Source organism: Nyctibius grandis, chromosome 4 (assembly GCF_013368605.1).
Source record: "Nyctibius grandis isolate bNycGra1 chromosome 4, bNycGra1.pri, whole genome shotgun sequence".
Lineage (NCBI taxonomy): Eukaryota > Metazoa > Chordata > Aves > Nyctibiiformes > Nyctibiidae > Nyctibius > Nyctibius grandis.
The window spans coordinates 3392430-3415164 of NC_090661.1; the positions used below are offsets into that span (position 1 = coordinate 3392430).

Genomic DNA, 22735 nt, shown 5'->3' on the forward strand with positions numbered 1-22735 from the left:
TGATACAATAGTCAGATGCAAAAGCTTTGTATGAGGGGAAGGGAAAGAAGGCAGGTTCACCTTACTGCTTTTAAAACAATCTGTATCTTCTATATTCTAGGACACAAAACCTTACACTGATAAATAAATACAAACAAGCATTCTGTACCATCCAACACCTACTTTATTTTACCTTTTATTGAAAAGAACCACCAAATGGTGTTTTACTGAGTAATTACCTTAGATGTTTAAAAGAATGCCTTCAGCTAAAAAATTATTTTGCTTTTTAAAAAATACACATTACTGTGACAGGCAGTCACCTACGCATTGCTAAAAACGCCTACGGTTTCCTAAAATAACGACAGAAGGTTTTCAGCATTGCAACTATTAAAGCACGGAGAGTCAAAACTGGAAAATGCCATGTGGTTTACTCATTGCATCAGGTAGTTACTACCATTGAGTATTCATGAAGGCAATTAAAAAAAAAAAAAGACGACAAGCAGACAATGGGTTTTACCAATTTTATTTCTAGACTTTAGTTTTTTTGCTGGAAACTTGTCTGTTACAGGTCTGTTGGTGAAAATGTGCATTTCAGACCAGTGATGCCAATAAGTACAATATAAAAACGTACAAATCTGAATTGCTTGCTTACTACAGATTGTTATAATAATGTGACAAATAAAGCATCTCTGTTGGCACATGAACCCACTTAATCTGGATTTGGCCTTTTAGTACATACAATACTTTAAGGGAATTCGCAGTACACACTGCCAGTCAGTGTAACACATAATATAACCAACAAGCACTAACTCAATAATCACGTTTGGTTCAGAGACACAGAGATGCCACAAACAGAAGTGTTTTATGAGGTAAGCAGTAAGAAATGTTCCTGAAATTTGGACAGAATGTATCCAGTCCTCCTGGGTCCTGCGACTGCTAGTAGCATTGCAATGCTTTATTTATGCGCTATGTAGGGTCTTAACTGCATTTGCCTCAAAATGAGTTCTAATTCTTGTTTTGGTTTAGCAGCATACAGGCAACAGCTAGATTATTCTTCAGCATACAACTCTGTTAGCTGGCTTATTTATGAGATTTACAAGGCTTTTTAAATTAGCATTATGCTATAATTAAAAAAAAAAAAAAAAAACACAAACAAAAAACTAGTATATCATAACAGATTAAACACACAAAATACTTAGAGTTCCAGAAGATAACCTATCATGCCAAATGATGTGTCCCAACCGATGGGAAACCACATCAGGTGGCATACAAGAGTTATATTATAATGCACCTTTCATATATCAGTGTGGCTAATAACACAGCTTAAAACTACTATGATAATAAACCCCAGATCAGACAAAGAATCCAGCTTTATAAAATGCATAACAACAAAAAAAACTGACATTACTTGATCTTCTGAAATGTCTGCTGTTTTTAAATTAATGCAACCTAGTTGCAAATCGCGAGACCCATTCAGAATAACGTTCGATGCATTTTCGTTTGCAGTAGAACTATGAGGCACTGTGTACGAACATTAAAACCTGGTCTAGACACGGTTAACTGAAGTATGAGGTATTGTGAAACAGGAACCTTTTTGGAATAGAGCAGTAATCACATTAAGTAAAAATTGATCACATAAAAAAATCTACAAAAAAATGATGTCAATAATATAATTTTCTATGAGAAAATTAAAACCTATAACATGGCAGTATATGACATTGTATAACAAAAAAAAAAAACTGATCCACAAAATAGCAGCAAAACACAATGACAAAGATACAGAAAAGCAATGTTAATTTTTTTTTCAAACCATGCTGGGAATTTATCCATAGCAGCTCAATAAAAATGGAGCATCCACTCCTTTTCTTTTCTTTTCTCTTTTTCTTTTTTTTTTAAATTTTAATTTTTTTCTTTTTTCTTTTTTTCTTGTTTTTTGTTGTTTTCTTTTTTTACAATCAACACCTTAGCGGCAGTTTTCTCACATACATTTCACCATCACATTCTCCTCGAGCGTCAACTTCAACAGCTATGTCCACGTCCCTTCAGCTACTTTCTAAAATAATAATAAGATACATAGCCAAGATGTGCAAATTCTCTATTTGTAGCTAAATAAAAAAATGGGGCATATACTGGAATAAGAACTTCTTTCAAGTACTCCAATTTTCATACCTATTAACTATGGCGTTTTCATGGTTAGACTGCTTTTGAAAAATGTATAGGAAGGGGCCAAACAGACTGCTTTGTTTTGGGTTTGTTCTTTGAAGCGTGTCCTTTTTTCTTTAATAAGCTATGTTAAAACTGCAACATCGAGGGTAGAAAGATTTTTTTTTTTAAAAAAAGGGGCGATTGCATTATTTTACAAATCATACTGGCCTTACGAACATCCTCTGCAATAAATATTCTTTTTAGCCTTAACTATAAATTATATATTTTAGTGTTTAAAAACCTTCAGTTGTAAAACATCTAGCGACAATCCTTAAACTATGTGTCCTATATGTGAACCTTTAAGGCCCCTAATTTATAAAGATGAGTTGGCACCAAAGGATTTCTAAACTTCAACTTTTCTATAGAAAAGGATAGGAAGATATCCTGGCAATTTGTGAATGCAATTTCTCTCACTGGAACACAACCTTCGTAAAAAAAAAAAAAATCACCTCTCCTCTAACACCATAGTTAAATGCACTTGCTTTGCAATTCCAAGTTTGCGAACAAGCACTTATATATTTCCAAACCATTCCATTAAAAAAAAATTCCCACACAATAAAAGAATGTATTTCCTATACCTAATGGACTGAAAGTGCTTTGAATGGAATGGTTTTAGAATATTACAAACAAACAAAAAAAAAAAAAGACTAAACTGTGGATTGAACCTGACCATAATTAGGCTGAATATCTGTGGGGTCAGACCAGCATTTTACACAGGTAACTACAAAAATATGAAGATTACAAAAATATAATATATTATGTCATTATTTCGGTTTCTCTTTATAATAGAGTATCGTATGAGTAGTACATTGGCCTTTCCCAACAATGCTAAGCTGGAACCCTACAAATGCCTTATGCGCAGGCAATCCACAGGCACAAAAAAAAGATTAACATATAATAATGCTGCATACTAACATACACTAACTTATGGGTTACGTTAACCATTTATAAGGTGAAGAGGATAAAAAAAAAACTAAGGAAATAAAATAAACATTTACAGATGAATTATAAAGTGACTAAATGCATAAGCAAGCAAGATACAGAAAAGCCTAGAACTGCGTTAAAGCTATGCTTTTTAAAGAAAAAAAAAAGAATATTTCATTTACTATCTAAAAAAAAAAAACCCTCTTCTACTTTAAAAATGGTTGGTAGGTTTGTTTTATATGTAAGAAATCAAATCTAATACCTCCCCTGGAGACATTTTGTGTGTTAATGCCTATTTTTACAACATACAGACAAGAACACTTTAATATAAAAACTAGTTGATTATTATTGTATAAAATCCTCTATTTTTGTAGCACAAACCCCTGGGGGTAATGCAAATACTATTTTTTTTCTTTTTTTTAAGACAGTTTTTGGGGTATTTTTTATTTGTTTGTTTGAAGTCACAGATGGAAGGGAGACAGAGCAAGAAAAAATATAACAAGACTGGTTTTCCCTTCTGGTATAAAAATGTCCTGGAGAAAAGGGTTTCTGGGGGGGAGATCCTTATGCTGATTCCTTCTCAGATACCCTTTCTTTGTCTGTCTTTCTCGCCAAGCAAACCCGTTAGAAGAAGTCCTCTTAAATGTTCACATCTCGCACATCAGTAGGTGTGCAGGAAAGGTCTGCTTCATCCTCTACAGTCTTTGTTTCTGAAGATACGTTGTGCTGCTGTGCCTGACGTAGACTGGATTCAAGGAGGGATTCGATCTGTTCTTGGCAGGCTCGTAAACAATCCTAGAGAAGATTAAATGGAAGGAGAAAAAGACCCAGGGTCCTTTAGAAAAACAGTAAGATCACAGACCAAATATCATTTATTGAAAAAGCAAGAGAAATATAATCAAGTTATCTGGGAGGGCAGCGGACTGAAAGGAGTGTGGGAAGAGCCAAGAGAAACACTGACTAGTGAACGGATTGGATGAGCTACCCCATTTTCTGCAGGATGCTAGCCTGGATCTAGACTTCAGCAACTCTTACCATCTTCTATTTAATGGCCTAGGTGAGCATCTCCATAGGTCCTCTGGACAAACCATGACTGCCATTGTTAGTGTCAGCCCATGGGTCTACAACTGAATGTGATGAACGCTCCACCACAATGACACCTGTAGTAACTAAGCTGGGCAGGACCTTGACACAGTAGATGTTGTAGCTTGCACTGCTACTTTTCTGCCTGTGCCATTAACACTTCAGCAGTTCTGTAAAAGTCCATTCACACTATCTTACCTCACTGTCCTTTACATCTTTTGAAAAATATTAACAGACTGACTGGACAGCAGCGTGAATCAACCAAAATTAAATGAGTGGAGTTCCAAAGACATGAAATTGGGCTAGAGTCAGAGTTGGTCCAAGTATTGCTGATGCTCTAATGATTTCTACTTTTACCACAGAAACACTTTGGCAGTACACTCTACTAGAAGTGATGGTCATAAACAGTGATTTTCCCAGGCTGAGTTCTGATAATGTAAAGTTCTCAGGTAGAAGTGCCATACATATATTCAGATATACATGCCCAAAGTTGCCTGCCAACTGCTGCTATGTCCAGCAGTGGGCAGCTCAAGTTAGCTGATTTCTAACTCAGAAAGCATCTGAACAGAAAAATGTACCGGACTGTATGACCCCAAAATGGAGAGATCTTTCAGAAGCACCACTAAGCATCTTCGTAACTATGAAAGCAGTTTGCTACCGCATTCACCTTGAAATCTCAGTCAGGGTGAGATCTCTTTCCCTTGCTTCAAAAGCATTTTCTCAGAGCTGAATGCGCACACAATCCTACTGAGTGTTCAGGAGGGTTCAAGGGCCTCGCCACTTGCATGGACTTTGGTGTGAATTAAAAGCATAAAGCACCAAGCAGGATCACGTCTCCTGTGAGGAAAGGTAACTTCCCCCAGGCATTAAACCATACCGTGGGTAGATACAGCCAATTCTGCTTATGGATCCACGGCAATTAGAATCGGAGAAGGCCTGTGAGCTCAACCTGTTCCACTTTCTGCAAGTTATGGTTGTGTTCTTCAGAGCCATTGCAATGGCACAAATGGTGCCTTTAACAGGCAAAACAATCACACTACATTTGCCAGTATTCCTCCGGCGTGCTGTTTACTCCTACCTTTATAACAAACATCGTAAGCTTTTCCCCAACATATTTAACTCTGTGTATTAAGGACTTTGAAGTTTCCTTTCAGTCTTGCCTTTTCTGATTTAACCTATGACATGTGTTAGCCCTTGTGGTGAACCCAGTCTTCCATGATAAATTGCCGTCAAAAGTGTTAGGATGTGCATGACTGAGAATGAATGTTGTTTTCCTGAGAGGGTGACCTGCCTGCTGTTTTCTTTATTTCCCAGTTTCAATTCTGCCTTCATTCAGAGGCTTCTTGTGTGATCTACCAGCTTTTCACTGATTCCACTACCACAAGAATCTCCTCTGCCACCAATAAGGGCACATGGCATTTGGGGTAAAATAAGATTAGAAACCCAAGCAAACAATTCTCTGCAAGTCCTTTCTGAGAGAGAGGGAGGTTAATCCTACCTCTAAGCAGATCAGACCATCAGTTACAGCTCACTGAAAACACATAACCTATGACCTTTTCTGGTTTAAACCCTAGTGTAATATTTCCTCTTGACAGAGACACACAGCGTTTTAAATGACAAAAAGAAACGCCTCATATCCTAAAGTCATCATGCCTTTGGCTCCTGCATACCTCTGGCCTTCACAATAAGATCCCTATGAAATCCTTTCACCCCTTCTCAAGATATGACGGATCAATCCTGACTGTAAGGCTTCTACTTGCATGTCCTGTACCATGTACCTCAGTCACACTTGGAATTAGGTGTAGTAACGAGTAGTACATGAATACAGGTTTAGGTATTTTTGGTTTTACAAATCCAGGCACTTTTGAGGATAACTCTTTTTTAAAAACGCATCATGTTCAGTGTTCCACAGTGAAAGCCAATTTATTTTCAGAGCAAAACAAATCCTGTTTGCCCATTTTTGGGGGGGGGGGTGGTGGTAGTGGGTTTTTTTGTGTTTTTTTTTTTTAATCCTATCATTTGCATATAGCGTCTTTGAGCTCTGGAAACTAAAACCACTCAAAAGAATTTCTATAAATACCTATTCTTCTCCCTCTGGAGTCCAGTCATGAATAATTACATAGGACTGTGTAATTTAAAGGTATTTTTTGACCACAGAATTTTTTTTTTTCTGTGAGATTCTCAAGAGTATAGCATGGTGTAACTGTACTTTTTTTAAACATAATCTTTACAATTTACTATGAACAGACTATGTCTTAAGCTACAGTTGAATGAACAGTATTTTTTTAATGTTTTAGGCATTTTTGTTCAAATCACTTCTTATTCAGATGACTATTAGATTAATAGTTTGTCTGTAGGAATGTATTAGAGCTAGCAAAAGTAACTGCAAAAATATAACATTCACTGTGAACAACCTCACCAAAGCTTTTTTCATTCTCGGTACTTCTCAACACTGAAAAGCAAATACAAAACTTGTGCATTACTCTGATAACTTCTCCCAACAACTTTTCTGCTTCACTACCCAAATTTTCAATGACCACAGTTTGTTCAAGGTCATAAACCCTTCCTGGATTAATTAAGCTCCTCAGTGGAAAAAAAAAAGGCTTGCTAGCTTAACTGATGTGGTCAAATACCTTTAACACACACAGTAGACATGATCAGACTCCAGGGTCAGATACTAAAGGAAACAAACAACAACAAAAAAGAAACTGCTTGGAAATCCTTTGTTACTGCCTGACCCATTCTGGATAACAAGCACATGTTTGAAGGTGCCTCTGAGTAGGGGCAGGCAGGAGACGAATTCCAATGTACTAACAGACAGCATGGAAACCCAATCTAATCTAGTTTAGCAAATTTCTGGCTTGGAAATGAATGTCAGGTAAAATTCAATCTGTTTGGATGATGGGGTCAAGAATAGAATGATGGAAGACAGCCCAAGACTTCTAATTGTGATTATCTGACTTCTAATTACCCCTGATCAAAGGCAAAATGGGAAACTGGACTCCTACCAACGTAAACATGAACCATAAAGGAATTCCAATCAGGTGATACTCATTTTACTTTAGATTCAGCTTTCTTTGAGACTAAAGGTAAAAAAGTGTAATTATATAACCTGAAATCCAACAGACCAGCTGCTCTAGCTAATAGATAATCAGGGAGAATGTTAGCCGTGTTATAATGCATGCTCTTAATATTTCAAGACAATCCAATATAAAGCGGATTCCTTTGTGCAGTCTGACTAGGAGAACCATCACTGTGGAGTAACAAACCTCATCTACATGCTAGTGAAATAAGATAACAGGAATAGTGTTTGATACCATGGATTACATACGCACATCTTACGGGAAATTCTCTGTGCAGGGGAATCATGCTGTGTATGAAATCAAGAGGTTTTTCTCTACTCAAAGCAATAGCAGTGAAAAATGCTGTTCCCTTATGCCGTTACAAACACAACAGTATACATATACATGGGTGTAATTTTATGATGCTTATTTTCTGTAGCAACCTATACAAAAAACCTTACTTCTAACTCTAGCTGCTCTGACACGCGAATATATTGAACAAGGAAAGCTGGAGGGGAGTTACTTCCTTTTAAAGCTCTTAACTTTAAGTTCAGGTCATACAGATTGTGGCATTGCAATGACTCTGGACAATGAAAAAGAAATAAGCAAGGATTCTCCTTCTTGCTAAAACTACTTTATTTTCTTTTAAAAGAGCTCTGTCATCAGCTAAGTCAAGTCACCTAAGGACATGCTGTTGTTCTCCAAGATGTGAGAGAATCTAATTCAATGCTTTGTATCAGGAATGATTAAATAATGTTTTTGTTTGCATCAGATACTGTCAGAACAGATAGCGAGCCTGGTGTTTTTCCTCACTACCTGCTTCAAGTATTTCTAACTGGATAGTGGCCAACCATACACTGAAATATCTACATTGTTCACAAACTGACTAAAAGCATTACATGTACATACCAAACTGAGCAGCATTTTATTTCAGCATTTGAAGTTCTTATAGCATTTAACATTTCAGCACTGGATCCATATTACTTTAGCTGCAGTAATATGAATGACAAAAATAACATGCTCGATACTGAGGTATTGTTAAAGTCATCAAAATAATAAGCTGAGATATCATATTTGTCAGCAAATTTTTTCATATAGTCTATCAAAAGTAAAATATTCTTTTGTGAATAATTAATTACGACGCATTCATCTTTCCAGAAATCACTCAATCCTGTCAACAAAGTCCAATTATACAAACGTAGTTTTGCAGTGTCTGGACTAGTACAGTTCTCTATGTATTTAAATTATTAACATGTAAAATAATTTAACAGCATCTCAAAGATTCTGCCGCTATCCACAGAGCTGTCTTTATTTGACTCATTGTCCAGTGCTTGGAGACCTCACAAGAACCTTTTTAAAGCATCTATTTATTGGTCTTCCACATTGTTACAAAACAAAGCTCAACTCTGCCCCAACTTCACACACCATTATGACATGGATCATTGACTTTAGGTCTTCCTTGTAGGCTCCCTTCCTGGCCCATTCACTCATGAAAGGTTTATTGCTCACTAGTTACTGATGTGCATCTCCTGGAAGCTTCAGGGCAAAATTAGAGTCCTGTGAGGACCATCTACCTTGTCAGAAAGCCGTGGGACAAGCATTTGTTCCAAAAAGGAATTCAATACCAGCTACTGTGCAGGTCTAGCACGTAATAAACCAAATTAGATCATTAGAACTCTTTTAAGAAGGGCTTTTTCACACCACTTGGCACAATAAAAGGCCTCAAGAATGGTCAAAGATAAGGTCAGAGATACTGCCGAGGTCTCAGTAACTATTTCCTCGTCTTATTTTCAAAGTTTTGTTTTACATAGACTCCTGCTTTAATTACCCGCAACCAAACACAGCCTCTGCAATGTCCCAAATCGATGCAGGGATTCCTTTGCTTTGTCAGATACGCCTCTCTTACAAACATCAGACCTGGATGTGGCATTCCTATCAGTGAACTGCAGCAGCACAGTCACAGATTAATGGATATAATGACAGCTAAAGAACTAGGACGGACACAAGACAACACATTCAAAAACCCCACGCTTGAGGTTTGACTTTTATCAAGGTTTACTGTCAGATTAGCCACTATGCAGTGAGCAGGCATTCATTCTTAAACTCTAAGGCAGGAGATCAATCGAGAGAGAGTCACTTACCGGATCACATTTGATAACTTGTGATAGGAAATGTGTGAGGCATTGATAGGAGAGGAAAGTGTTAGTGTTCCCCAGATGCAGGCCTTGCACAGCTGCTACCACGCTGCCAGCTGCGATCATGGAAGGTGGGTTTGAAATAAATTTAATATCTGTATGAAGAAAGAAGAGAAAAAAAAAAAAGACTGAAATGATTGCTTTAGGAGAAGCCTGCCCATACACATACACTCTTCTACCAGCATGGCTTCAGCTGCCAACTATTGCATCTGAAAAGGTAGGGAAAGTTGTGAGCAGAAAGGTGCCTCCTGCTCTAAACTGTTACAGGTCCAAACCTGTAAACACTTACCCACATGAGCAACTGTACTTCAGTGAGTAGCCCTTCCTAGCCTGAGCCTGGGAGGCCATTCGTCACTTTGAGGCATTTTTATCATAAGCAGGGCCCCCATTCTTCAAATGTTATAATACTTTGCTCATGTGAATAACGCCACTGGGGTCAATGGCACTATACATGTGAGAAAACCTGTTCGCATTCTGAAGTGTTTCGCACAATCAGATCCTAGGTGCACTCTAATAAGGAGTCCTCGGGCCCTTTAAAGCAGAAACCTTTGCACTGACATTCAAAGGAATATAGCTTTAATGAACAACATCAACAAAAAGAAAGAAAAAGACTGCTTAACCCTGTCAGGAGGCAGATAATCCATATTTAAATTAAGGTTTCATCTTAAAAATGCTTTGTCTCAACCTAGTCTCTTGTCAGTGGCTGCCATCCATCCTGGCAACAGGGATTTAATGTAAATGTGGCATAACTAAGTGACGGGGGTCCCAAGAATTGGCGGACAATCAGTTACATTCTGATGTGACACCATGCTGACAAGAGGCTGGGCCCCCTTCCAGACTGCATTGCTGTAGGTCTCTCCACAAAGCCACTCCCATGATTCCTTAAGGGGCTATCTCTGCCATTTAGCATGGGTTTGGTTTGCTTTTTGTTTTGGTTTATGTTTTTTTTTTTAATAAGAATAATCCACATTTTAATGCTAAGACTTTCTGCTGAACAGGAATGCGTTTGATCCATGGCAGCATACACCTTGGAGGAGAATCAGAAACAAAGGACGTAAGTGGCACAAGTCTTAATTTTGTGAGGAAGAAAGGGAAATGCCAAATTATACACAAGAACCTGAGATACATTCCTTCAGCTTTTATCAGAATACAACTTCCTCTGGGTTGAAAAAATATAAACCATCTGTCAAACCCTTGAATGAAATCAAAGGAATGGACAGCTTAGAGGGCTCAGTGGAACAGTTTGAGTATTAAATCATGCATCTCCTTTATTATGATAAAACAACTTTTGTGTAAATGTTTTATGTGAAACTAAAGACTTCGGGACTCTATGAAAGTCTGAATCTATTCATATACCTCTGACACTCCATTGTAGCCCTGACCAATACCCACCTTCAAAGGGGCATTTTGCCCAGCGTTCTACAAACCTTCAAAATTAAACTGATACGATGAATTGTGGCCAAACTTTTGTGACGCACTGCCAGCGAAAAGGCATGCTTAGTCTACAGTCATCTCATTTATGTTACCGTGCTCAAAATAAATTTAGTTTATCCCCTTTTCCTCATCTGCCCATTTCCGGGCAGATCTAAACGCAGCCACCTTTTAGCAAGCTTTTGTCGTTCTCAAAAACCAAAGTAGTCCAGACCGCTTATGGACACCATACACCTTCCAAAGCCAGTCCCCTAACTGAAATACTGACACACAGTTGCAGGTAGACTTCAGAAGTGAGGGCTTTCGGTAGGCAAGCATGAATTCCACCAAGACTGGGTTGCTCAGAGGGGTACGGTGGCAGCGCGTTTGCGCCACTGTTTACTGAGCTCCACAAACAGAACATGACCAAAATGTGTCAGTTTAATGAGTCTGTCCTGACAGGATCACGTTTGGGATTAATATTTGCGTTCTTCTTTTAAATGGAGCAGTAAACAAGAACATGAATTCATAGTCACACCCTCATTCTTTCCAAGGTGGAAAAGTGATAATGAAGTTTAAATGACCAGTTTGTGTCTGTCCCTATAACCACTCCAGACAAGCAGCATGGACTGCCTTTTTGTTGCAACTCAACAAGGAATTATTTGTGGCAGAGGCCACTAATTTCAGCATATTAATCAGGGGGCCCCTCTCGCCTGTAATTGGATGCCCCCAAGTGAAGAGTGTGGCATCATTGTCAGCCTCCATCGCCTCATCTTGCGCTATTGAGCGCTCAGGAACAAGGGGGCTTCGGTGAGATGAATTAGACCTGACACAGCCACAATGGGGTAGGGGGCCCCATCAATTGAAGCACACATCCCCAGTAGCCTATCTGAGACTTCATCCAAAAAGAATAAACAACTTCAGCGTTGTTAAAAAGAGAGAGAGAGAGAGAGAGAGGAGGGGGAGGAGAGAGAAGAATGCCAGCCACCCTGAAGGGAGGACAAAGCAGGCATATAGGCGCTGCAGCGCTTTAAAAAAAATTCCTAACAAGGCGAGTCACCCCTTTTCCTTTTTAAATGGAGCAGCAATTCCATCCGTCTGGAGAGCTGGGGGCTATGAATGAAAATCTTTTCATTGAGGCAAATCAAAACTGCGAACATAAATCACTTGCTGCAAGATGCAACAGGTTCCAACTGGTCACATACCTTGAGACTCCCAATTTTATAAAGGCCAGAGAATAGGAGAATTGTAACGCGCTTGTTTCAAAGGGGGATCTTTCTTTCTCCATCGGAGAGGAGGAAAGCAACAACAATAATAATAGCAATAATAATAATATAAAAGGAGCTTGGTATGTTTTGATAACCAGAAGAACATAATGAAATGCTGAAGCTCCAATATTTGTTGCTATTCATTGTTATGCTTGTATAGAGCTGCAGTTCTCCCTCAACACTGGTCTTAACTTGGGCCAAAAGAGGCCTGCTTCCTTTTGAGCTCTCCCTGCCTTGCTCGGCCATGCCAAAGCCCCATTCATTAAGCTCAATTATGTGTTAACTTCAAACAACCCCTGGTAATTTTTTTTTTCTTTTTCTCCCAAACCTACCACAGCACAAAGACATCCTTTGGTGAAAATGGATTTTTCAAAACTAAAACAAATCAAACAAATCCACTTCTACTAGCCAGACAACTGAAGAGGGAGCTTAGAAGGAATTCCCCTCAACTTCACCTTGCAGTGTAACCTTCTCTTTCTGGAGCAAACACATACACGCTCATCTACAAACACTTCCACAGCCTTCACCTTGTTAAGCCAACTGGCGGAGATTTTATTTTCTAAGCAAGCATTATTTTGCTGCTGCTTCTTAGGAGACCCTCCTTTACAGTAGAGGCCACAGGCTGTGCTTCAAGCAAAGGATATACTGCGCTTGCCCCCGAGGCCACTTAAACGAGTGTCAGTGTTTCCAGTGGACTTTGGATTGGGCCCCACAGCATCCAGGCAGCACAACGCATTTGCAGTCCATCTAGGTTCATTTTGGCAAGGGGAAATACAACACAACCCAGCAACAGCAAAGCAAAGTCCAGATGCTACTTAAGCCACATGTGATCTTCACTAGCCAACAAAGAAGTCATGGGGAAAGCAAGAGGTAAAGAAAATCCTGACATCCAAAAATAACAATAAAAATACAAAGCCTAGTGGCAGCCTTCCTGAGCGCTCTTTCCCGAGGCAATATTCCCAACTTCAGTAGGGAGCTGAAGAGGGCCCCAGTTCTGGTGAGCTCAGTACTGTTTTTGTAAAAGCTAAGTAAAACTCCCAGAACATGGTTCTCATTTACTGATCCATTCTCCAGCTGTGGTGTGTAGCAGTGTTAAATAAAGGCTCTAGATGTGCTTCCTAAAAGAAACATAACAACACCGACAGTAGATCAAAGTACTGGACTCTTAGCAAGTCTCCAACCTTTGAACTACTCTTGTTTTCATCCCTGTCATTGCCAACACAACAACCTCGGTTAAACATCCCCATATCCAAAGGGGAGGCCGGGTAGCTGCTCTTTTTAGCTAACAGCCGAGGAAGCTTCAAACTTAGCAAATCACACGTTCGGAGTCGCAGCAGCCTTATCCGGTAGAATCTGGCATGGAGAGTTACTTCCGATTTTCCCCAAAATGTTGCTGCAGGTAGTTTGAAGGCTGTGTGAAGGTTGCAGCGCTCTGAACACCAAGCATTATTCCAGGCAATCTAATCTATGAACTGCCCGTTATGCTCATGGTAGGCCCAACATGAAGAGCAATGCCAGTGTTTATAAATTTATCTTTTATGGCTTGGTCGTTCTATCGTTAGGCCTTGCAGTAGGGCTGATTCTGTGAAATAAAATTTTTCTTCTGCGTGCCTGTAATCTTTCTTCAATCTTTTTACCAAATCCATTTCTGGAAAATAAACTACATAACATTAATTTGTACCATTGACCACACACATCCCACTGAGGTTTTCAAGTGAGGATACCTCTTCTCAAGTCCAAATGCAGGCTTCATCTTTTGGTTTTTTTTAGCACAACTACTACTGAATATTAACATTTAGTAAAGCACTGTATCTCCTTTACACTAGGTTTTTATCAGCGTCAACAGAGTTGTCTGGTATTCCTCTTTACGTGCTACTGCAAAGAACATTTGCTTTGGCTGCTTTTTCTTCCTTACTCTTTTGCCATCCCTGGATTGGTCTCGTCATATTAAAAGAAAACGTGCTGAACACGTTTTGTTTAAACAGAGTATCTTCCCTCTAGAACTTCTTTTGTCCCTGCTCCTCCACTCTGTCCTGTGGGAACAGCAAGATCTGGAGAACAGAAAGACTCTTCTAAAACTTTTTTTCCTTCCACTTGCTAGGGGTTCAGTGGGTGAAGCTGGTACACATACAAATGCATACACACACAGTCCACACGCAAACATGGAACTTCAAAGACCCAGCGCTCACGCACGCACGGTGCCCTTGAAACCAAAGATCAGGCCTTTGCAAACCTGGCCTAGCGAACAGTCGGCGTCTTTGGAGGCCGGCCCTGCACATGGCTTCAGCACAGCACGTGGTCAGAAGGGTGCAGATGGCAGCGGCTGGGTCCTGTGCCAGGAAAGCTGCTGTGCCGCGTGGCCCTCCTCCAATCCACCAGCCACCAAGGAGGGGGGAAGAGGCAACTTGAAGAGGGAAGTTTTAAAACCCCCCACGCAGAGCTATTCACAAGCAAAATCTCCCTCCGCCTTTAAAAGCTGTCTTAAAGAATGAATCCGCACAGGGAGGGATTCCCCGTACGGGCAGTAAGCCTTTTGCAGCCCCCACATAAAACCCTGTGTACGGAGGTGAAGAAATCGTGCCATGCTGAGCTGCAACTCCACAGCTAAGCTATAAAGAGGGGAGTACCTCTCCCTCCCTGACAACAACAAAACTCAGAAGCAAAGTATCTTCTGAAAAAACTTACCTCTGCAAAGTAATCCACCTTCTGCAAACAACAAGGGGCAATAATCGGGGCTTAAGCTACCTCCCGACGGCTCTGTGAGCTCGCTTTCGACCACAGCTATGGGAAGCTTTACAAGCCGGGGGGTAGGCACGTGTAGGGGAGCGACACGCTGTGCTTAACGTGCAGGGCTCATACCTGTAGCGCACAGAGCCACAAAAGTCTGAGCATGTTTACGGATGATCTGCTTGGTGTCCTCTGCCAGAGGCATTTTAGTAAGGAAATGTTCAATGAAATCGTGGGGGGTCATTGCAGCCAGATTCCATTTCAGCTTATTCACCAGAAGCAGCTCCATTTGCTGCAAAGACAAGAAGGAGGGAAGGAGGGAAGGGGGGAGAAGAGAAGAGGAAGGAGAAGAGGGAAAATGTGGTTAGCTCCGCTCACGCACGCTCGGACGAGCAGTAGCCGCAGCCGGGCGAGCCGGCTCTCAGCCCACCCCGCATCCCGGGACGGGGCGGGGGGGTGTCCTCCCTTGGCGGAGGCCCTGCTCGGGCGGGGGGCGCAGGGCCCGGGGGGTGCCGGGCCGCCCCCACTGCGAAGCGCCCGCCGCAGTGCCCCGCGGGGCCGCCAGGGGGCGCCCGCGCCGCGCCCAGCCGCGCGTTGGCGGCGGGTCCCGCCGGGGCAGCCCGCGGGCCGCGGCCGGGGGAGCGGGGGGCGGCCCGGCACGGCCCCGGCCCCGGCTTCAGCCCCGCTCCGCTCCACTTCGCTCCCCTCCCGGACCGCCGCCGGGGCTGCAGCTCCCCAGGCCGCGGGGAGCGGCTCCCGGCCGCCGCCGGCACCCCCGCCGGTCGGGAGGCAGCCCCCTCCCCGCCTGCCCCGGTGCCGGGGGGCTCGCTAAGCGGCGTTTCTTGGTTTGGGATTTTCTGGGGTTTTTGTTTGTTTTTTTTTTTTTCCTGAGGTGATTAAACGTGAAATTACCAGTAATTCGTCGGGTCTAATGGAGTTATCTGTATAAATGCACAGTTTTTCTGCGGTCAGAGGAATAGTTTCCTTCATTTTTGAAGCCACAAACATGCAGGTAGCTCCGAGCAATTGCAATCGGCTTTTCTTGAGGGGTTCAAACGACAAAAATCTGTCCAAATAATTCATAGCCAAGGGGAAAACTTCCTCTTCGCACTTCTGCTCCTCGCAAACCTGGAAGAAGGAGAGAGATCGTTGAAGAATAATTTAATATAGGCGAAAGCTCCGCCACCCTCGTCTTCCCTTCCCCCCTCACCCCCCAGGCTTTGCAGGGCAAGGTTGAAGGATACGAGGGGCAAAATGCAGTTGGGGGGAAACAGATAAATAAGGGGGGAAAAGAGCCGTCAAAGAAAATGAAAGAGAAAGTCACGAGTGACAAAGTGGGGAGAAATGTGGCGTTAGAAATCCGCAGGCGATTCGTGGTTAAAAGAGGGGGGGTAATCGAAGAAGAGGTCTGTCCCCATCTTTCCAACCCCTAGAACAAATTTTTAAAAAGGGAAGAAAAAGGAAAGCGGAGGAAAATGCGAGCCCCCGTGTCTGGGAATGGGGTGCAGAGCCGGGCTTGCCCCAGGATTTATTTATTTCCCTTATATTTTTTCATCTAATTTGCCGTTGTGCTGCCGATTCCCCTCTCTGGTCGAGACACAAAGGTGGCGTCCAGCCTCATTTCCCCAGACGTCATCTTTTCAAAAAATATTTAAAAATATTTAAAAAATTATTCGAGCTCTCAAAAAAGGTTGAAAATGAAGCGGCGGGGGTCCTTTACCGAGTCCCGTGCCGATGGTCCTGCTGGGGGGCTCCGGGGAAGCCCCCCGAAGTGAAATTCATCGCCTCCCTCTCTCGCCCTGCAGCACAGCCGGGCGCGACATTTCCCAGAGCAAGGCAGGGCGCTGCGCTTTCAAAAATTAATTAAAAATAGATCGCGGGCGCCCAGGGCTTCCGAAAAGGCATGAAAATGTAGCCCAGCTCCTGGGGCTCCCGCTGGGAGCCCCCCCAGACGTGTCCCGTCAGGGGACGAGGCCCTTTCCAACTCGCTTTTCCCAGGCGACCTTGCAGATCGCCGCCGCAGCACAAGCATGCCTTTGAGGGGTGACCACAGCTCCAGCCTCTCTTCGCGCTGAACAAAGAAACTTTCACCCTCGAACTCCCCCAAGAAATGCCGGAGCCCCTCCGGCCGGTCCCCCTGCCCGCAACCCCAGCGGGGTACCCCCGGCCCCCGACTTTCTTCCCCCGCTCCCCTTCCCCCGCTCCCCCCCGCAACACACACCCTTGGCTTAGCTCCGCGGGACTTTCTTAATTTTTCTGTCGATTAATAAACACTTTTGCTTTGCAAATAAAAAGAACAAAGATGGCGCATAATACTGGCACGGGCAGCCACTTGCATACGTGTACAAGGATATTAATTTAAAATAAAATCCTCAGAAAAAATTAACTGGCAAGGTTTCCCGGCGGCCCCGCACCGCGCGGCCGGGGGCTCGGCAGCCGGGGCGGCGGATGGGGGGTCCCGGCCGAGCCGGCTCCTCTCCGCGCTCCTCTCCGCCGCTACCGCCTTGCCCCGACGGCCGAAAAGGTGCCGGGGCACCCCCCGACCCCCGACGCGGTGTGCCGGGGGAGGGGGGGGGGGGTCGCCCGCCGCCCCTCCGCGGCGGGACCCGACTGCTGCAGCGGGGATAAAGCAGCGGCAATAACGGCAGCGGCGATGGTAGCCCCAGCCCCGCGTCCCCTCCGTACACGCGGGCGTCTCCGAAGCCAGAGCAACGTGTGCCGCGCCGGGGAACTAATCGGGGGGGTGGGGGGGGCCGGGAGCGGCAGGAGATGGGGGAGCAGCTCTGCGGCTTAATTCGGTGCCGAAGCTTGCAAAGAAAATCCCCGAAAGATACAAACCTCCAACATCCAAGTGGCAACTATTTTCCTCATATATGGCAAGATTTCTTTCTGCACGCACTTGAAGTAGGAGACGGAGGGCGAGCAGGTCTCCTCCGCCTTCAGCATTGTCTGCAGCACCCTGTCATTGAGGAGGTTGGCATCTAGGTAGGCTCGTCGGATGGTCTCCACCTCGCAGCACAGCAGCTGATGTTCCATGTCTGCCTCCGTCGTCTCGAATCAGTTTCTCTGCAGCAGGACCGAGTCAGCCGCTCGCTCGCTCCCTCTCTCTTCCCCTTCCAGGAGTCCCTTGGATGCTGCTTCTGCTACTGCCGCTACAGCCCTCTGGAGGCTGCAAAACTTTCTAACTTCCAACAAAACTCTCCTGTATAGTCGCTGTGACGTTACTGTTGTTAAGCAGAGATCAAAGCACGAGAGAGAATGAGAAAGAGAGAGAGAGAGAGCCAAAAGCAAGGGGCAGAGCCCTAAAGCCATCCCATAGGCTTCAAGTCCTTCCCCTTTGCTTAGCTTATAGAGAGCAGGGTTTTAATGCAAATGCAAATGAGACAAGGGCTTGCTTTCTTCAAGGGCAAGGGAGAGGTGGGGGAAACCCAAATTGTCTCTTCAATGTATCATGCATAATTTTAAAAATGGAGCGAGTTCTGCAGTGGGAGCCAAATGATGAATGGGGCTAGGCCACACACAGGCACGCGGGGATATAAATACAAGGAGACTCGCTCGGTATTATTTTACTGGGGGCGCCGGGGAGGGGGAGCAGGGCAGTACCGGTGCGTCGCTGTTCGTTATCAATTAGTATTATTGCCGTCACCGACGCGTACCTGTGATATCTGGCGTTTCAAAAGGGCGCGCTCCCAACCTGAACTCCCCGTCTTTGTAGTTGATCCCAAGGGAAAAGCTTTCTCCCGTTTCCTCAGTCCTATTTTTTCCCAGCCTAGATGGTTTCGCTGCACGCCAGAATTTTAAAAGAATTGGGGTCTCCTCCCCCCGCCTCTACCAAGACGGTGCTTTTTCTTCTCTTCCTTTTTTTTTTTTTTTAATGTCTTTCCTTTCACTTTAAAGGTTTTACCCTCCAAAAGGGGCACAGAGGTGGCAGGGGACAGGGCGAGAGCTAATCGGAGCCGCAGTCGGCAGCAGTGCACGCCGGGCAGGCCGCACTCGGCACCCCACCCCCACTGCTCGCAGCCACCCAGAAAAAATATCCCAGCAGAGCAGCAAAATGGTGGCCAGAGCTTCCTCTAGCACCTAAAGGGAGATTAATCGGGTGGCAGGGAGGGAGGTGCCGGCAGCCGCTGGAGCCTGCCGGGGCCTCATCCGACACGCCGCGTGCCGCCAGGACAGCCTGTCCACGCGTGACGTGCAACAGCGGGGCCCCACCGTAAATAACTCCCATTCCCCGGCTGAGCTGCCTGTACCTGAAAACACTTCGGTTTGCTTTGTTTCTAATAAAAAATAGTCTCTTTTAAACTCTTCACTTTTCCAGGGGCTGATAGGGGAGCTCGGGGCCTGCTGGAGAACACCAGTGGCGAAGCCAATGCACCCACTGTATGGGATAAACGACTTCTCCTGCACCGAAGTGGAGCGGGGAGAAGTGGGAAGGCCACAAACTGGGGTTCACGCTGCCTTCTGCCTGCCCGCCCCTCAAAACCCGAGCACTCAGCTTAACCCTGGCCTCGGTGCTTTAGCATCACCCGGGTGCAGCACCGATAGCAGGAATACCTACCAGTGGCAGGGCACTCACGGAGGCATCGCCAGCTGGTGTCAGGGCAGTGGAAGGGTCTCGTGGCCGTGGAGGACATGCCGCAGAGTCCTATAGCATCTCTCCTGCGTGACCTGCAGGGAAAGCGGTGCCAGAGATCACAGGGCACGTTGCTGCACAGTTGGGTGTTTACGTAATCTCTTTGCATGAAATACCTGCCCGTCTTTCCTAAGTTTACCCGTTTGCTTGACCATTTGTCTCCATTTTGTCTTCGCCTGTTAGGAGGATGTCGGAGGCCCCGCGGATCTCAGTTCCCCTCGCGCGCCGCAGCCCGTGGGGCCTATCTCAGCGAGGAAGCTGTCCCCTGCCCGCGTCCCTCCGCCTGCGTATTGTGCTTCATACACGGGACACGCGCTTCTGTTTCCACAACTCCACTTGGCCGGGGAGGTTTTCATTTTTAATGAAGAAACACGCCATGACCCTGCACCCCCTGACTGGAATTCGGCCTGCCCGCGATGCGCAACTGGGGGATCCTATTGGAGTTCCCTGAACCCCCAACACCTTTCTAGGGAGCAGCTGCTTTGGGGGTGCAGGGAAAGCGCTCGGGGGAGCCTGTCCCAGCCCCTTCTCCTCCCCAGCACGGTGCCAGCGCTTTCCCTCCAAACATTTGTTCCTGGCCACGTCGCCCGAGGCGCCCGGCCCTACCCGGGAGCACGGACTCCCTCTCCCAGCCCTGCACAGCGCCCACGCCTCCAGCATCCTCGCCCTCCCGGTGCCTCCCGGTTGGGGTGGGCCTGGGGGGGGGGGGGGGGGGTTGTCCCCCCCTTTCAACACGAAGCCGGTGTTTCATTCATAAAAGCTGCCCGGCGGGGCACGGGGCTCCCTCCCGGCGGGCGGGCGGTGCCGGCGGCGGGGAGCGGCGCTGGCCCCGGGCCCGGGGAGCCCCCGGCGGGCGGTGCGGGGCGGCGCGGCCGCAGGAAGCGGCCATTAGCGTGAGCCAATGGGGGCGCCGGGCTGTTACCAGGCGGGTCGGGCAGATCTCGGCGCGGGGCTCGCCCGTTCCCGCCGAGACAAAAGGGGACTGGTCAGAAGTGCCACAGCCGCGGCCACCGGCCCGGCCCCCGCGCTCGCCCCGGTGGCAGCTCCGGTGCTCCGTTCGCTGCACCGGGCGGCCCCGCACCTGCCCGGGCCGGGGGGTGGTGCCGCCCGCCGCCGGGGTCCCGCCCTCGCCGCTACCTGCCCGTTGGCGGCGGCGGCAGCAGCGGGACGGGGCTGCGGCAGCGCCCGGTCCCCGCCTGAGCCGCCCTCGGGCCTTGCCCCGCGTCACCGGCTCCCCCACCGGGGCAGCGGCGCCGGCCGGAGCCCTGGGATGCCTGACCCCCGGCTGTAACTGCGCCCCGGCTGCGCGGCTCCCCGCCCGCCCCGGGGTGCGTGCTTAACGGGCGTGCCGCCTCCTGCCCCGCTGCCTAACGCGCCCAGCCCGCGGCGCTCCCCGCCGCTCCCGGGGGCGGGCTGTGCGCTGCAGCCGCCGCCGCCGCCTCTCTCGCCCCGGGGCTTCCGACAGCGCTTCCTTCCTGCCCGCCCTCCGCTCCCCTCCCCGCGGCGCGCGCTGCCGGGGCCGCCGCTCGCGGCCGGCACTTTCTCATGATGTCATCCCGCCTCGCGCCGCGCCGGCCCCCGCCTGACAAAGGGCGGCCGGCGCCGCCCCCGCCGGGCGCGCGCGCGCGTGTGCGCGGCCCCGCCGGCCGGGCGCGCGCATTCCTCGCGTGCCGCCGCCGCCGCCCGCCGTAATCTTACGAAGAGCCGCGCAGCGGGGCTGCGGCGGGGGCACCGGCGGGGAAGCGATGGCCCCCCCCCCCCACACACACACTGTGGCGGGGGCGGAACGGCCCAGAGCGGATTAAAGCGGCACAAACGGGCGGGGGGCAGCGGCTCCCGGGGGAGCGGCGTCCCTCTGGGCGCCCGCGGCTCGCCCGCCTGTCACCTGCTTTCCTTCGCTGCTGCCTCTAATTATGTCCTGCTAACGAGGCGGGAGGTGCCCTGGTGCCCGATAAGGGAGAAGTGATGAGGTCCCTGGGGTGACTGGGGCTCTGGTGAGGAGGGCAGCCCAGGGGCAGCCCAGGCCCGCCGTGGTGCAGCTTCCCGTCATGTTTTCCCTGTGGGACACCCACAGGGCCTGGTGCAAAGCCGAACATCCTCACGATGGATCTGAGAGATCCCCAAACCATCTCCACTGGGCAAACACAAGTGCTTGTGGATGAGATGCTCCTCCGAGGCGTTGCTGAAGTGGATCCTGAGCTCTGGCCGTGGGGTGGCTCTCCCTCATTTCCATCTAGTGCTGACCATGTCAGTGGCCAAAATTTAGGGGTGCTGTATGAGCCCTGTGGAGGGAGGGATGTGAAGGAGAAAAGCTCACGGAGGATTTCTGTGGGAGATCCATCACCAAGCCGGGGAGAGGCACGAGCCTGGGTGGGCGGGAGGGTGAGCCTGGCACAGAGTGGGGGGTGGCTGGTCCGGGTGTCCCGAGGTTAGGAGGTGTCACTGGTGGGACCGGACAGGCAGGGACAGGCCACAGCCACCTTCCAGAGCCGGTGGAAATTAGCCCAAGTTTACCCTGGACAGTGGAGTTAAGAAAGCGGAGAAGGGAGGCAAGAGGGCTAAGGACAGGGGAAGAAAAGGGAAGGAAACAAGGGCTGGTTTCGTTTCTCTCTTCATCACGGGAACCCTCGTGTTTGGCCATGCCAGAAATGAGCTGGTGGAAGGAGAGGCACCAAAGGAAGCCTGGCAAACAGCATCAAGGTGAATAGATAATGTCTTTATACACCAACATCCTCAAAGTGAAAACGGTTCAGTGGAAAATATTTTGATTTTAAAACCAGCAGCTACAGGTTCTGTTTTGCTGTGCACTGTTAACCCAGAGTCCTCAGTTGACACAGTACGTTTTGGTAATACATCAGCATGAAAGTGACCAACATAGACACTGGTGTTTGGTATGGGTTAGTGAGCAATGAAAAAACATGTCTTAGCCACATAGAGCATTTGAATTCAATTCACAAAGTATAAAAGGAACATTTTCTCCGTTCCCCAAAGCGACACTTCCTCCACGTAGTATTGCAAGGCAATTTAAAAGCATGTTATTAATACTGTTAGAAGTTTGTTGTTGAATTGCATATTGGGGGTAGTTTTTGAAGCACAGTGTTATTATTTTTCATCTCTCTTTTCACCAATATTGCAAAGCAAAAAACACAGGGAGATGTTTTGTGGTGATTACAAGTTCAATTCTGCTCCCACCGAAGTCAGCAGCTGCTTGGTTGCTGTAACAGGCAGATTGCTGATGTGATGACTTGC

General features: G+C 46.7%; 1 protein-coding gene across 3 annotated transcripts; it reads right to left on the reverse strand.

Annotated features, from left to right (window-relative positions):
- Window positions 1-486: 486 nt before the first annotated feature.
- On the reverse strand, window positions 487-19648 carry CCND1 (cyclin D1). Of its 3 annotated transcripts, XM_068399370.1 has the most exons (7): window positions 19603-19648; window positions 19412-19521; window positions 17692-18077; window positions 15766-15981; window positions 14986-15145; window positions 9395-9543; window positions 487-3903 (listed from the first exon to the last, which is right to left on the reverse strand). In XM_068399370.1, exons 3-7 carry the CDS (start codon window positions 17887-17889, stop codon window positions 3748-3750), a joined length of 879 nt encoding a protein of 292 aa, XP_068255471.1. In that variant the 5' UTR covers window positions 17890-18077; window positions 19412-19521; window positions 19603-19648; the 3' UTR covers window positions 487-3747. The 3 variants fall into 3 exon arrangements, with proteins under 3 accessions (XP_068255471.1, XP_068255472.1, XP_068255473.1); XM_068399371.1 differs by lacking the exons at window positions 19412-19521; window positions 19603-19648 and adding an exon at window positions 18510-18597; XM_068399372.1 differs by lacking the exons at window positions 17692-18077; window positions 19412-19521; window positions 19603-19648 and adding an exon at window positions 16574-16636.
- Window positions 19649-22735: the final 3087 nt, after the last annotated feature.

Bases quoted from the DNA above. Each gene is read 5' to 3' on its own strand.
- CCND1 (XM_068399370.1), bottom strand. From the start codon at position 17,889: ATGGAACATCAGCTGCTGTGCTGCGAGGTGGAGACCATCCGACGAGCC. The intron at 15,982-17,691 runs GTTTGTATCTTT...TCCTTCTTCCAG, and splicing joins TTGCCACTTGGATGTTGGAG to GTTTGCGAGGAGCAGAAGTG. The intron at 3,904-9,394 runs GTAAGTGACTCT...AATCTTCTCTAG, and splicing joins AAGTTATCAAATGTGATCCG to GATTGTTTACGAGCCTGCCA.